General features: G+C 57.5%; 2 protein-coding genes across 3 annotated transcripts in view; one reads left to right on the forward strand and one right to left on the reverse strand.

The window, feature by feature from the left end:
- Positions 1 to 376: 376 nt before the first annotated feature.
- Positions 377 to 6,006, reverse strand: UBALD1 (UBA like domain containing 1). The gene is made up of 3 exons (XM_045542479.1): positions 5,737 to 6,006; positions 1,983 to 2,045; positions 377 to 1,465 (listed from the first exon to the last, which is right to left on the reverse strand). The coding sequence occupies exons 1-3, from the start codon at positions 6,001 to 6,003 to the stop codon at positions 1,115 to 1,117; spliced, it is 681 nt and encodes a 226-aa protein (XP_045398435.1). The 5' UTR covers positions 6,004 to 6,006; the 3' UTR covers positions 377 to 1,114.
- A 5,030-nt stretch (positions 6,007 to 11,036) lies between these two features.
- The window catches only part of MGRN1 (mahogunin ring finger 1), a 45,096-nt gene continuing 41,013 nt past the window's right edge, over positions 11,037 to 15,119 (forward strand). For both annotated transcript variants that reach the window (XM_045542481.1, XM_045542482.1), the window contains exon 1: positions 11,037 to 11,264. In XM_045542481.1, coding sequence (XP_045398437.1) covers positions 11,177 to 11,264 — 88 coding nt within the window. In that variant the 5' untranslated portion in view covers positions 11,037 to 11,176. The remainder of the gene's footprint in view (positions 11,265 to 15,119) is intronic.

A 15,119-nucleotide genomic window follows, 5' to 3' on the forward strand; every position in this document is an offset into this window, starting at 1 on the left:
TCCAACCTGCCGCCTGGCCCTGGAGGCCCCGGCCTACCCAGCCATGTGTGCCGGAGGCAGGCGCAGAGGTCCAGCCTGCAGCCAGTCCCTGGAGCCATGACCAAGAAACTGGGAAGACAGAAGGCACTGGTGGGCCCTTCTCTCCCACCTGGGGGGTCACACCTGTCCAGCTCGGTGGGGGTAGGGGTAGGTGGACAGAGGCTAGGATCTGGCAACACAGGCCGGAAACTAACTTCATGGGAAAAGCCTTGGGTAGGCAGAAGATTCCAGAACACGTTGTGGTCTGAAAGAGCACAACAGGCACCAGTGTGCAGCTGGGAGACCGGGCCTGCCAGCAGCAAAGCCTAGGGTACAGGCAAGACCACAGAGCCTGGCGTGGTTTGGAACTCTCTCTTCTCTTGTTAAAAGGGGAAAGGAAATGGAAATCGGTGCCCCCGGGCTCTGGGGGAGGCATGCAGGCAGCCCCAGCAGGCAGGCGCTGGGGTGGGTGGGAAGGGTCCTGGAGTTTCCCATGATCCTTTTCTCTGCAGGGGCAGCAACGCCGGCTGACGAGGGGGCGGGGCGAGGCAGGGCCCTGGGCGGGGCGGCGGGTGAGGGCTTGGGGCTCACTCTAACATGCAAAGTCCAGCTGCCCCATGCGCTAGGTTGCGTTCTGAAGAGCGACAGACGTATAAATATACAGACACAGCTACACGCACACATGCGGAGAAGGCTCTGCGCCCTCGAGGGTGGGGATCTGGGCCTGCCGGCCCCCACGGAGCTCCGAGTCAGGAGCCAGCAGCGTCTCGCCGCCGGCTGATTCTCCGCAGCACCCCCTGGGCTGGGGCGGGGCGGGTGAGTCCTCGAGGGAAGGCTGTTTGGTCTCTGAAGTTCTGTCCACCAGGCACCCAAACCACTCTGAACCAAATCCAAGCGCGCTGGGTGCTGCGAACTCGCGTGCGTGCAGCTGTGCATGCTGGCACAAGCCATGTCCCTGCCTGGCTAGAGTCCGGTCTCCCCTCCAGGGCTCTGGGGAACAGGGGTGCAGACAGAGAAGGGGTGAAGGGGGCCCGCGGAGACATCCTCTCCCCCGCCCCACGGGGTCCTAGCCTCCGGGAGGGGGGAGGGGCCTCCCTTATCTCTCTGCCTCCATGGCAGGGTGGGGCCTCGGTTCTGAGGCAGCCTGTTGGGGGGCCAGCGGTGGCCAGTCTGAAGCCGGGGAAGGGGGTGCCGGAGTCCACAGGGGTGGCTGTGGCTGGTGGTGCTGTGGGCCCCCCGGGGGCGAGGCCGCACTAGGCCAGCTGGGTGCCGCGAAGCTGCCGGTGGCGGCATGGGGGAAGTGCGGTGGGGGCGAGGTGGCTGTTGCGGCCATCGGGCTGCCACTGCCGCCACCGTGGAAGCTCTCGGAGGCCTTGAGACGGGAGAACATGGTGAGGGCGTCAGGGAAGTTGGGGGGCGTGGCAGGGGTGTTGGCAGGAGTGCACATCTGTGGGGGAAGAATGGAGAGAGGGAGTGAGCACCCCTTTCTACAACAACCCCCTGAAGTCCCCCACCGCCTCCGGAGAGGAGACACATGGTCAGCCCCTTACTGGGAAGACTGTGTCCCTTCCCCAGATACCACTGGAGCAGCATCCTGGCCCACCAGCCGGCCAGGCCACCTCCCAGGGGCTCCAGAGCAAAGGCAGGGAGATGAGCTGACCCAGCCTCCGTGGGCGGGGGGCGGGGTACAGATCCACACTCTGGCGCAGGCCTCTGTCCACACTGGCTCTGGGGCCATGACGCTTTGCCAGCGCTCCCCAGGTCGCAGGGGGGCTGAATCCAGGGTGCCCACTGAGTCCGGATACCTGATGGCCCATCTCCAAGCAGGTCTGGCCCATGTGTACCAGAGCCCGCCTCCACCTGCACCAGGGCTGCTGTGCTGCGTGAACTGCCTCAGCCTCCTCCCTCCCGGCCCAGAACTGGGGCCCCGTGAGCCACCCCTTGGGGTTCCAGAGGACACTTACCATCTGGTGGTGGTGGTGGTTGTAGGGGATGTTGGTCTCCTGGAAGAAGGCGCTGAGGGCAGTCTGCAGGGAGAAAGGCCCACACTTACCCTCCAGGACCTGGCCAGCCCTGCGCTGCTCCTGTTCCCAGGCTCCTCTGGGCTTGGTGCAACCCTGGCCTGACCACCTGACCACCGGGCGGGAGGGTGAGTTGCGGGGGCTGAGACTGCGGTGTGCCTGTCACCACCCAACCCTCCACTGCCCAGGGAGGTGCCAGGGCACTCAGGCAGTTCAGACGGATGGTGGAGACCCTCATGACACTCACTGCTTGCCACCTGCCAGCCAGGTGCCCACAGCTTGCAGAGCCCACCCCTTGTGCATACCTGGCATTGTCACCATGATGGGGGAGGGGAGGGAGTGCCCTCACCCTGTCCCATGGGAAAGACAGTGGCTCCTAAGTAGCCCAGCTGGACCCAAACCTTTGATTCGGCAGAGTCTAGCCTGGCTCTGTTGCCACCTCAATAAATGGCAAGTCCTGACTCTTCTCCGACCCTCGGTTTCCTCAACTGTGAACCAGGGGGAGCCTAAGGAAGGAGTCGAGCCTGGAGGGTGGAGACCTACTTCTCCACCCAGCTCTGCCTTGGACTAACCAAGTGGCCTGTCTGGGCCTCAGTTTCCCCATCTGTAACACAGACACTGGACTAGGTGGCTTCCGGCTTCCCCTCCCTTGCAACAGTGACCTCCTAAAATCACCACATCCCAGCCAGGAGAGCCTAGAATTAAGTAGGAGCGTCTGGGTTTCCACTCACTCACTGACCAACCTGAGCCTCCCGTGGAATGTTCTCTAAGTGGTGGAGCAGGAGGGCAGCCCCTGGACTGAGCCCACCACCCCGCATGCAACTGATCCTGCCCAGCTCCCTGGCCACTGGCTGCACCACTGCCACATGCCACACTGAGCAAGGTGCCCACATCAAACAGGGCTCCATCAGCTGGGGGCACGTACTGTCATCATTAACCTCAGAGCAGGGATTGGCATCACCTATTTTACACACAGGGAAACCGAGGGACAGAGTGATTTGCTCTGGGTCACTTGGTCAGTAAAAGGCAAAGATGGGGTTAAGACCCCAGACTGTGACTCCAGGCCTCAGACCAGCCCAGGCGCTGGCATGTGTGTCAGCTCAGCTGGTTCCCCAGGCCCTGGGGGGAGGTGCCGGCATTTAGTGTGTCCTGGCTTGGCCCCTGCAGAGGGGGTGTCAGAGGGAAATGAGGCTGCTCTTGCCAAAGTGCTGGGTGAAGGAGCCCAGCAAGTGTGTGAGGGGTCCTTGGGGGCCTTGCCAAGTCCCAGGCCTGGCTGTGTTAGCAACTTATGGCCCCTCCCCTGCCCCAACACACTCAGAAACCCCCATCAGGCTCCCAGGGCTTGCCCTCAGCAGTTTTATTTATTATTTTTTCAGTAAATTGAAATAAATTATCCTGGGAATTTCCTGATGGAGACACCCCACCTGGGTGTCCCCAAACGGGTGTGGGTGCTCAGGCATGGGTTTTGGTGTCTAAGCGCCTCCCTGACCCCAAGATCCTCTGGCAGCAGGGGCTGCTCCCCACAGCCCAGGCTTACTCTGCAAACCCCAACCCAGGAGCCCCAGGCCACACACCAGACCCTCCCCTCTAAAGGCCCCCGTGTGAGTTCTCCATTGAGAAACATCTGCCCCGCTAGACGGAGGCCCCTCCCCCTGCAGCCTTCTGCCCCCATTAGCACCTGAATCACAGAGAATGTGACCCAGAAACAGGGCAGCCGGCAGGAGAGCACAGAGGGGGATGGGATTTGGTGATGAACCCCCCTCCACTCCCATGCAGAGGCCTGAGGTAGAGTCACCTTGCATGAGCCGAGGGCACAGGGCTCCTGCCTGTGGAGGCCACCAGAGCCCCCCAGACTAGTTGTCCCCCAGACATTTCAATTTTCAAAACTGTGTTTTTGGTTGTTTTTTTTTTTTTTAAGAGACAGAGTCTGTTGTCCAAGCTGGAGTGCAGTGGCTCAATTATACCTCAATGCAGCCTCGAACTTCTGGGCTCAGGCAAAGGAATCTTCCTGCCTCAGCCTCCCAAAGTGCTGGGATTACAGGTATGAGCCACCACGCCCGCCCAGCCCAAAGCTGCATTTTCAATTCACCTGCACTGCCTGAGGGACGCAGCCTGGGTGCCAGCTGGGTGCCAGGCTCCGAGGGCTGGGCTGAGTTCTGCAGGCAGGGCCCACTTCCCACTGGACACCTGCCTGCCCTGCCCTAGGTAGGCAGGGAACCCGTATGCAGATGTGGGACTCAAGCAAACTGCCATGAATGTGGTTTTGCAAGTTTTGCCACATCCAGCCCTTGAGACAAACAGGGCTGTTAGGTGGGGAGCTGGGAGCTCCGGGTGGGGCTGCCTGGGGGGAGGGGGCCCTGAGCTGGCCATTGGAGGCTGACTCCCACTTCTGCCCCCCAGGTACAGAAGAGGAAACTGAGGCCAGAAAGACAGAGCAGCCTCTATCTCCTGGGATGAAGACTGCCCAGGGTCAGTGCTACTGAGATCTCTGCTAGGAAAGTGGTGGGCAAGGAGAAAAGGATGGGTTTCTCTGGGTGGAAGGGTCACTGCCTGCTCAGTCTGTCCCAAGCTTGGGACATTCTGATCCCCATCCCATACCTAGCGGGCTGAGCCCCAGAGCCCTCTGCCTTGCGGTCCTCCTGCAGGCCCAAACGCCTTCCCTGGGATGGCTCCCCATCGGGAAACCAGAATCCTGGGCCCCAGGTGGGCACAGGTACCACCACACTGGCTGATGGTGTGACCCTACACCTCACACCTGAGAGTCTGGCCCCATCCCCAGATACTACCACGGGGTTATTTCTCGGGTCTATGAATTACCGAAGGGCCAGGGTGCCCCTTGGCAGCACACACCATGGGCACTACAGCCCTGTGGGTCGCGGTAGGCCTGGGGGAGTGGGTGCCAGACTGAAACAGCCCTACCTCCTGCCCTGCCAGCCCGAAAGCTAGTCAACCGTGTACCCCTCCCCAGCACAGACTCCCCTGCCAGCCCCGAGGGCAGCCGGACACACACGTGGGCTCCCCAGGCGCGCCTCTGGCGCGGGGTACACACGCGCACATCCCCGCGCCGTAGCGTAGGGCCCCAACACGCCCCCTACCCGCCCCGTGCTGCGTGTACACACGCGCCCCACCCCACCCCACTGTACCGGGCACCCGCACCATCCGCAAAACCGCCACATGTGCACACGCTGAGCGAAACCTAACGCAGCGGGCAGACTGCGCGTTCACACACGCGCCCACATGCCCACACGTACCCAGCCCCGTGTGCCCCGCTGACGCCGTAGTGCGTACGTAAATACAAACGCACATGTCCGCGGACGCGCCCGCCGCCCCCCGGGCGCACCGACCCCCGGACCCCACGCGCGGGCGGCCCATCCTCGGCCCACCCCGGCCGAGGCCTGGGGCGTCCTCCTCCCGGCCGCCCGCCGGCTGTCCGTCCGCGGCGCCACCCAGCCTCGGCCGTTACCGGGACAAAAGGGGGGACCCGTCTCGACAGCCGCTGGCTCGGGGCCCCGCGGGGGCGCGCGGCATTTCCGCGCCCCGCCGCCCCGGCCCGCCCGCCGCGAGCCCCGGGTCCCGACACCGCCGGGGCCGTCGGGAGAGCCGGTCGCGTCCGCGGCCGGCCCCGAGGGCGCACGGCCGCCCGTGCCCACCCCGCCCGCGGCCCGCGCGGACGCTCGGCCCAGCCCCGGCCGCGCACCTCGAACTGCCAGTGGGCCGCCTGCAGCAGCTGCTTCGCCTGGTCGGCCGCGCAGCCCGCCGTCAGCACGAACTGGTTGATCATGACCTGGTGCTTGAGCTCGTCCATGTTCACGGACATGGCGCCGCGCGCTGCCCTCCGGCCGCCCTCGCCGCTCGGCCGCCGCCTCACGCGTCCACCATTAGCGAGCCGGCTCCGGCTAATACAAATATTTACCGTGCGGCTCTGACTCACCGCGCCTCGCCTCGCTCGCGGCCGCCGCGGCATGCCGGGACATGTAGTCCCGCGCCCCCGCCGCGCTGCGCCGGCCGGCGGGGCGTGGACGGCGCCCGCACCTGTGGGCCGGGCCGGAGGCCAGCGCCGCGGGCCACGCGTGGGCACGGACCCCGGGCCGCGGGGCCTGGCCGAGGCCGGGGACCCGAACCCCTCGGTGCTTGGCGTCGCAGTGTGCCAAGCAGGCGCTCCCGCAGGGCAGGAGCCCGGGGCTGCGAGGCCCCGCAGGCCTGGCGCACAGTGGGCGCCAACACATAAGTACTAGTTCAGGGACTGCGTGTCTGCCCTTCAAAGCTCCGCTCGAAGTCACCGCCTCCAGGCAGCCTTCCCGGTTTCCCCAGTTAAGTCGCGCATCGCCCACCCGAGGCGCGGGCCCTCCCCAAAGCCTGGCTCCCGTCCTGCCACACAGTAGGCCCGCACACAGTCTGGGGAAACGATGGCGCCCGGGACAGGCCGGCGTCCTCGGGGTGCCGCGGGGTCCTGCTCGCGGCAGTACTCCCACTTGCCCACGCCAAATCTCGTGCTCTTTGCCGGGAATCTCGGCCATCAGAAGCGGGCGCTAGGACCCGGCGGAGCCAGTTCCGGAGCAGCCCCGAACTCCCATTCCCAGAGTGCCCCGGTTTATTTGCATCGTTTTGTCCCGGGTGACGTCAGCTGAGTGAGGCCGCGCCTCGACCAATGGGTAGTCTCAGGGTGTTAGGACCTGGCCATATAAGGTAAACAAAGCTGGCCGCCCAATGAGGCGGCGGCGGGGGCGGGCGCTGGGTCGGGGCAGGCGGGGGCGCGTCACGTGGCGGGCGGGGGCGGGGCGTTGCGGGCAGTGTTTACAGCCCCGCACATGTGGCTTCCGGTTGACGTCGCGGGCTGGCTGGTGGGGCCCAGGCTGGCTCTTGGCTTTCCGGGTGGCCAGCGCGGTTGCTCCCGCTCTGAGTGACTTTGGCCCGGTTCCTTGCACTTCCTGGCCCTAGATCCATTCGTTGAGCCACTATTTGTTGGGCCCTTACTCTGTGCCCGGCCCTGACCTGGCCCGGGACTGCAGGAGAGCAAAACCGGGGTGGGTGGCTGTGCCATCGCGGGGGCAGCGGATGTCGGGAATCCCGAGGACAGATGTAGCACTGCAAATACGGAAAATGCCCTAAGGAAGCAGGCACAGACCTGGGGATGGGTTAAGGGCCATCGTAGTGTTTTAATAGATCTGATCCCTCGTTCAAGTTAGGGTCACTGTGGCTGTGGTAGTGTGGGGACCAGATGGTGATGAAATCCAATCTGGATTATGCGACGTTCTGGGTGTGTCTGGCTCCAGGGAATGGTGCCCCTCCTTGCGGAATTGGATTGAAAGGAGGCACCAGCCCCAAGGTCGGGCTACCTGGGTGGGCCTTTCAGCCCTGCCAGGGACTTTCTCATGGGGTGGCAGGAGGAGGGTAATGGGGTGACTAGTGGACAGGGCTGAAACATCCTGGGTTTGGGAGGGTAAGAGTGGGAAGGCGATGACACCATGATAGCTCAGAGGGTTGAGGAGGGAAGGGAGTCACGGAGCAGTGGAATCCACTTCTGAGGGCTACAGCTGGGAGCTTGGCCCATGGGCAGGGAGAGATCACTGAGTGTCAGGTGCCTTAGCCCTGGTAGAAGCCACCTGACCACGGGAAATACTGTTTAAGCCTCTTTCCTGCCTCACTCAGGGGCTTTTTTCTTTGCAAACCCTGATGGTGCCAAGAGATCTTTGCTCTTGGTGAGAATCACCCATTACCTTTGCAAAGCATCATACTTATGAATTAACATGGGTAAAGCGCTCAGCGCAGGCTAGGCACTCAATAAAGGCAGCTTGGAATATGATGACTGTTATAATTATTATCACTGGAACTGCAACACAGCATGGTAGAAGGTGGGGAGATTCTGGGGTCAGACAGACCTGGCTGTCAGTCTTAACTCTACGGTTTACTGACTGGTGTTGAGCAAATTACTCTAGCAGAGCTCTAAATTCTCCCAGCGCTGCTGTGGGGGCTAATGCTTGTGAAGTGCCTGGAACTCAGCACACCAGTTCCAGCACTCTGACCCCTTTGCCCCCATTTGGGCCACTCTGGGGAGCCCAAGCCTCATTTTACAGATAAAGGAACTGAGGTTGGAATCCTCTGATGTTCAGAACCTGTGGAGAACAGGCACCTGGTGGGCCAGCAGGGTGTGTTTCTGGTAAGGGACGGTGGGCACTGTCCTGGCAGGGCCCACTGAGGGTTTTTCTTTTTCAGGGAGGCAGGACATGCCTTTACTCCTTCTCCCACGCTCTTCCTGGTACCACTCAGATACCTGCCCAGGCTTGCCCAGATACCTGCCTTGAAGGAACTCTACCAGGCCAGTAGGCTGGTAGGGGTGGGGCAGATGGGACTGGCAGGGGCCAAGGTCACCCTGCTGGTCTCCATGCCTCACCCCCCTCAACCGGCTTGTTTTCCCTGGGCCAACAGGGAAGGAAAAAAAAACAACTTTGTTTTCAGCCAAGATCAGCCTGGCTGGAGAGTGGACTTTGGATTTCTTGCAGGATGGGATCGGACCTGACAGTAAATGGGGGGGAGAAGAAGGCATTTCCCCGCAGCACCCTTATCTTCCTTGAGGGCCAGAGAGGTTGAGGGCTTTGCCAGAGTTCACATGGGCAGTCAGTGGCATGCCCTGGCCTCCTCCTCCTCATTCCCAGCCTTCCACTGATGTGTTTATGAAACACTCACCGGGGAACAGAAAAATTGGCCAGGATCCTGTCCCCTCAGGAGGCTTGAGAGGAAGTCTAGACTTGTGAGACTCAGACCAGGAAGCCGTGAGCTGTCCCCAGGGTCTGTCTTTATGTTTCAAAGAATCCACTATTGACTGAGGAGCCTCCAGATCTGTCCCCCACCTTGCTCCTGACCTCTGATTCTATACTCTCCTCCTCCCTTGATTCTAGCCCACTGGCCTTTGAGCTCCTGGACCATACTCGGTTCTCTCCTGCCTCAGGGTTTTTGCTCATGTACTCACCCCTGTGTAGAAGCTAGAGCAGCCTGCCCCTTCACACTTTCTCTGGTTGGTTATTAGTTATATTTCAATTCCTGCCTTAACTGTCACCTCCTCAAAGAAGCCTTCCCTGACTCCTGTCAATAGTATTTATTATTTCATAGCACCTCAATCCAGTCCCCCAGAGCACCCACTACACTTTGAAATTATATACTTGTTAACCTTTTTAGGGTCTGTTTCCTCACTATCCTGCAGACCTGGTGTCTAGCTTGTTCCACCATTTGATTCTTGTGCCTGGTTCATCACCTGCAAATATTTATCACCTGTCACATAGTAGCTGTGTGATAAATATTTGCTGAACAAATAAATGAATCACCCCAGATGTTGTTAGTGGAACTTGGACCAAATCAGGGAGGGCCTGTCCTCTAGCTGGGTGTGTATAAACAGAAAAATATTGCTGGAGGGGCTTTGAGGATACCTCGAGTCCAAAGCTCTTTTAGGAAGAGTAATTTAATCAAATATCCAGCAGGTGAAAACAACTGCCCTGGTCCAGGCTCCAAAAGGAGGATGTGCTCTTAGTGCTGTTTTTCCATGGGAACCACAGGAACCTCTGGATCTCCCTCCCTCTCCACAAACAGTGAAGGCAGTAAATTGAATGCGGTATTGGTGTATGTATGTACATGTACCTGTGTTATGTGACTCAATGCAAAGAAATGTAAGGGAAGAGAGAGCACACTCGGTAGGAACGCCCTCAGGCCCATCCTTCCAGGGGCAAGAGACTTGAAATCTGGCACATTGGAGCGTGTCTCTGGGGAAACCAGAAAGTGCCAGGTAAGAGCAGTGGCCTAGTTCAGATTCCAGCTGTACCACTTACCTGCTATGCAATCTGCGTGAGATACTTCACTTCTGAGCCTCACTTCCTTCTTCTTTAAGATGGGAGAGAAAATAGAACCTATATAAGAGAATTAAATGAGAGAATATGTGAAAAGTCCTCAGCGTGATGACAAGGGAGTGCTCAGTAAACGTGGATTTTGGTTGGGGGCAGGGAGATTTAATCAGGCTCCTCCAAGACGTGGACCCTCCTCATAATCTCCCTTATTCATTTGGCTTCCCAATAGGAAGGTTGGATCCTGGATTATGGCCCCTGAAAGGGTGTAGAATATATTTTAACGTGGACTGTGTTGAATTTGCCATCAGAGGCTCTTAGCCTGCCGCTGCCCTCCCTAGCCGCTTTCTTGGTACAGCAGGCTTGACTTGAGAAATCACTCTTCTCGGAATCCCAGTTCCTCAACTGCAACGTAGGTAAAAACCGACCTCTGCTTGGTCCCTGCTTACAGAGTTGTGTGTGAGTCAAGAGCCAGGAAATACTTTGGAGACTGCGAGGTTTTAATCCTGACCTTAATTCTTGCAAACTTGTCTTCAGCACATTGTATGCAGCCCTCCCTCCTTTGTGCCTCAGTTTCCCTGTGTGTAAATGGGGAGAGGTCTACTGCCTTCCATAGCAATTTGTAAAGTTATGTCTTCAATGCAATTGCTCTGCACGTGGCGCCGGAGAGAGGCCTTGAGTGCTGGCAAAGGCTAAAGCAGGTGCTCACCGCTCCAGGTGAGCCTGGGTTCCACCCCGCCCTTTCGGGGCGGCAGGTGAGTGCGTGCCCTTTGCTGGTCTGGGCAGGGGGCAAACCCTGGGAAGTGGGGGGGGGGCAGAGTGGCTCAGGGAGATATTTCAGAGCCGGGGTAGGCGGAAGGCGTTGGAGCCCTAGAACTGCCTATATATGGACAGATTAGGAAGAGACTAACGAGTTAAGATGTTAGTGCTGCGCTTGGAACGCGGAGGGAAGGACAATTTGCGGTACGGCTGGTGGTTCCTTCCCCCCCGGATTTAGGTTCATTTGGTCCCTCCCGGAGCGGAGTCCCCGCGTCAGGGCCTGGGCGGGGAGCATCCTGGGAAATGTAGTTTCGCGGCGGGCTCCCCGCGCCGCACCTGGCGCCCTCGGCGGCCAGGGGACTCCATTTCCCGGCGAGCCCCGCGCCTGGGGGGCGGAGGGCCGCCGCGGCGTCCGGCCGGGGCCGAGCCGGGGGTGGGGGCTCAGAGCCGAGGCGCCACCCCGGCGGTGGGCCAGCGTCCGTGTGGTCCGGGGCATGTCCTCGTGAGGGCACCGCTGCCGCCGCCCCCGGCCCGGAAGCGCCGCGCACCATGGGCTCTATCTTGAGCCGCCGCATCGCGGGGGTGGAGGACATCGACATCCAGGCGAACTCGGCCTACCGCTACCCCCCGAAGTCTGGTGAGCGCCCGACCCCGGCCCCTCAGGCGCTGACGGCGAGGCGCCGGCTGGAACGCGGGCCCGGGCGGCGGGCGCGGGGGCGGGACGGGGGCGCGCCCGCTCGGGGCCCTCGGCAGCGGGGGTTGGGGCGTTGGGGGCGGGGGCGCCCTGCTCGGTCCCCTCCCTGCCACGTTCCTTTCCGGAAGCTCCGCGCTGCCCCTCGGCCCGAGCGGGAGGCGTGGCTGGGGACCCTGGGCCGACTGGCCTGAGCCGTGCTCGGCGCTACCACTTCCTGGCTGGGTGACCTTGGGCCAGTCACTTGGCCCCCGTGTGCCTCGGCTCCCTCCTCTGGACCCTGGGGAGACTGCTGGTTTGAAACTCTTGGGACGGCGAGGTGCTTAGTCCTGGTGCTTCGCTTGTGCTTAGAAAGCGTTCATTCTCACAAGTATTGACCTCAACGCCAAGGCTGCTTTCTGCTTTCTTTGGTGGCTTGGTGTGGAGACCGGACACTTAACATCCCGTCTGGACAGAGGCTTAACTCTCTCGGTGTGTGGGTGGGGGGAGTGGGGCTGGGCCTAAGAAGATGATTATACTTGATGGGAGGGACTGGGGTCCTTGCTGGGAGAACAGGGCCTGGAGCCAAGCTGGAGAACAGGAGAATGGTTGGAGAGGATCTACTGGATTCTCTGGCCTCTGTTATATGACTGAGGGACTGGAGCCACCAGGGGGGAAGTGACTTGCTGGATGGAAGCACAGCTGGCACCAGGACCAGGTGTGGGGCTCCCCGAAAAGCCTTGTTCCCATCCGTTCTGCTGCCTCTCTTCTTGAGCTGGCCTGTCTGGGAACTTTTAGCTCCACGTTCTCAGTCTCCTTCTTGTGGGGTCAATTGTGGTGGAGAGGGGAGAAGGAGGAGGAGGGAGAGTTTGGACATTGTGGGGATGTGCAGATGGGGTTCTCAGATCCTGGCTTTTCCTTTGATCCGGGTCTCCTCTCCCACGTGTCTTTGGATACCCACAGGCCAGATCTCTGAGTGTGGTCCAGGACCACCTGTTCCCACAAGTGGGGTGGCTTGTTAGACATCCCAGGCCTTGCCTCAGAGCTGCTGGGGCCTAGAAACTTCCTTTTTAAACCCATTCCCCAGGTGAGTCTCATGTCCACTGAAGTTTGAAAAACTACTCTGCCCTGATTTTGTAAGGTGAAAGAAGGTGTGGGGCCCGGGGCTGCTGGAATGAAAGAGGGAGGAGAGGACTTAGCACAGTTTCGGGGCAGTCAGAAAGGGATGGAGTCAGAGCTGGTCAGAAGGCACTGTTGCCTACCAGTCCGGCGATTTCCATGCCTGCTTGTATCCCAGGCACAGTAGCAGGGCAGCCTGGGTAGACCCTGGAGGCTCTGAGGGCTGATACTCCCAGATTGAATGTAGCAGTTGTGTGCTGTTGTCCTCTCCCATCTCTGGTGTTCTTCCAGCCTGTCTTTGGCTGAGTGACCTTGATCAAGTTGCTTAACCTCCCCGGATCACATTTCCTCATCTGTAAAATGAGCAGATACTTTGTACAGTGCTCTGAGACCCTCCATTAGGGTCTAGCTCAGACCCTAATAACAGTTAGCAGTGGCATGACAGAGTTATCAAAAAGTTTAACGTGGTACGGGACCTGAGGACACTCGATGTCCCTTCACTTGGGCATTTGGACAAAATAACAAATATAGTCCATTTTTGGATTCCACAGTGGCAGATGTTGCTAATCACTCACAACACTGCTTCCCACTGAGCTTCTGTCACAGAAAACCATGGTCAGCCACTATTAATTGGTTGGTGCTGGCACCACAGGTGATGAAACACATTGGCCACTGGAGTCATGCTGCCAGCGACAGCAGTGCTCTCCTGTCCAAAGGCTGTCCTCTGCAGCTAGTCTTTTTTCTTTTTCTGTTCCTCAACCTTCTGGTTGATCTCGAGGATACTTGTGCCTTTCTTTGTTCATCTCTCCCGGTCTCTAGCCTTGCATGGGGGCCTCAGGATCCTGGTCCTGTGCCTCTGTGCTCCTCCGGCTTCCCAGAATCCTCAGGAGAACTCCACAAGGTCAGGGAGCATCAGTCCGAGGCAGGAGGGGCCTTAGCAGTACTTTAGTGTGTTTCCCCAAGCGTGGGCTGGGGACTGCAGGAACGTTTAAGGGCATTTTAGGGAGTGCCCCCATGGACCATTCACTGACTTTATGAAAAAGTTTTCTTTTCAGGTTTCTCGATTTTGTTGATTATGTCAAGGAGAAAGAATCATTGGGTGCTAGTATTTTTTTGAACACTTTTCTAACTGTCCAATTTTCTTCAGCATGTACTGCAACAGTGCTCAGCTTGAATTTAATGATGCTGGCTTTGTTTTCACGGTATCTATTTTACTTTTAACAGCTTTATTGAGGTATAATTCACGTACCATACAACTCATCCATTGTAAATGTGATTTGATGATTTTTAATTTATAGAGTTGTACAATCTTCATAATCCATTTTAGAGTTTTCTCTTCCAAAAGTTTCCTTGTGCTTGTTTGCAGACAGTTGCTGCCCCTTCCTCCACTCCCAGCCCATCACCAATCCACTTTCTGTCTTTAAAATTTTCCTTTTCTGGCCAGGTGCAGTGGCTCATGCTTGTAATCCCAGCGATTTGGGAGGCTGAGACAGGAGGGTCACTTGAGCCCAGGAGTTCAAGGCCAGCCTGGGCAACGTAGTGAGACCCCTTTACAAAAATAAGAAAAATTAGCTGTGCCTGGGCGTGGTTGCACATGCCCATAGTCCCAGCTATTTGGGAGGCTGAGGCGGGAGGATCACTTGAGCCTAGGAGTTCAAGGCTACAGTGAGTTATTATCCCATCATTGTACCTCAGCCTGGGTAACAGAGCAAGACCCCATCTCTAAAAATAAATAAATAAAAATAAAAAATAAAGTAGAAATTTCCTTTTCTGGACATTTCATGTAAGTGGAATCATACAACACGTAGGCTATTTTTGTGTCTGGTGTCTTTCACTTAGCATGATGTTTTGAAAGTTCATCCATGTTATAGCATGTATCTGTATTTCTCTTACATGGTTATAGTGTATTTTGATTATCTTTCTACTAACGAACATTTGGGTTTCCACTTTTTGGCTAATTATGAATAATGCTACTATGAGCATTCCTGTATAAGTTTTTTGTGTGGATATGTATTTTCATTTCTTTTGGCTATATACCTAAGAGAGGACTTGCTAGATCATATGGTAACTGTATGTTTAACCTTTTGAGTAACTTCCAAACTGTTTCCCAAGTTGCTGCATGATTTTACAGTAATTGCCACCAACAGTGTATCAGGAGTCCAATATCTCCATATCCTTGGCAACATTTGTCCACCTTTTGATTATAACCAAGATAGTGTGAAGTGATATCTCACTATGGTTGTGATTTGCATTTCCCTAATGACTGATGATGTTAAGCATTTTTTTAGGTGCTTATTGTATATCTTTTGGCTGTGAAATGTCTGTTTAAGTCTTTTTTTTTCAGTTTTTATAAATTGGATTATCTTAGGGAGTTGGAAGAGTTCTTTATTCTGGATATAATTCCTTTATCAGCCACGTGATTTGCAAATATTTTCTCCTAGTTTGGCTTGTCTTTTAATTTTCTTTCTTTTTTTTTGAAACAGAGTCTCACTCTGTTATCCAGGCTAGAGTGTCGTGGCATCAGCCTAGCTCACAGCAACCTCAAACTCCTGGGCTCAAGCGATCCTCCTGCCTCAGCCTCCCAAGTAGCTGGGACTATAGGCATGTGCCACCATGCCCGGCTAATTTTTTCTATATATATTTTTAGTTGTCCAGATAATTTCTTTCTATTTTTAGTAGAGATGGAGTCTCGCTCTTGCTCAG

The sequence above is a fragment of the Lemur catta genome, chromosome 2, assembly GCF_020740605.2.
Source record: "Lemur catta isolate mLemCat1 chromosome 2, mLemCat1.pri, whole genome shotgun sequence".
NCBI lineage: Eukaryota > Metazoa > Chordata > Mammalia > Primates > Lemuridae > Lemur > Lemur catta.

Coding starts and splice junctions, on each gene's coding strand:
- UBALD1 (XM_045542479.1), bottom strand. CDS start 6,003: ATGCCGCGGCGGCCGCGAGCGAGGCGAGGCGCGGTGAGTCAGAGCCGC. Junction 2,046..5,736: donor CGGCCCACTGGCAGTTCGAG/GTGCGCGGCCGG, acceptor TTCTCCCTGCAG/ACTGCCCTCAGCGCCTTCTT. Junction 1,466..1,982: donor ACCACCACCACCACCAGATG/GTAAGTGTCCTC, acceptor CTTCCCCCACAG/ATGTGCACTCCTGCCAACAC.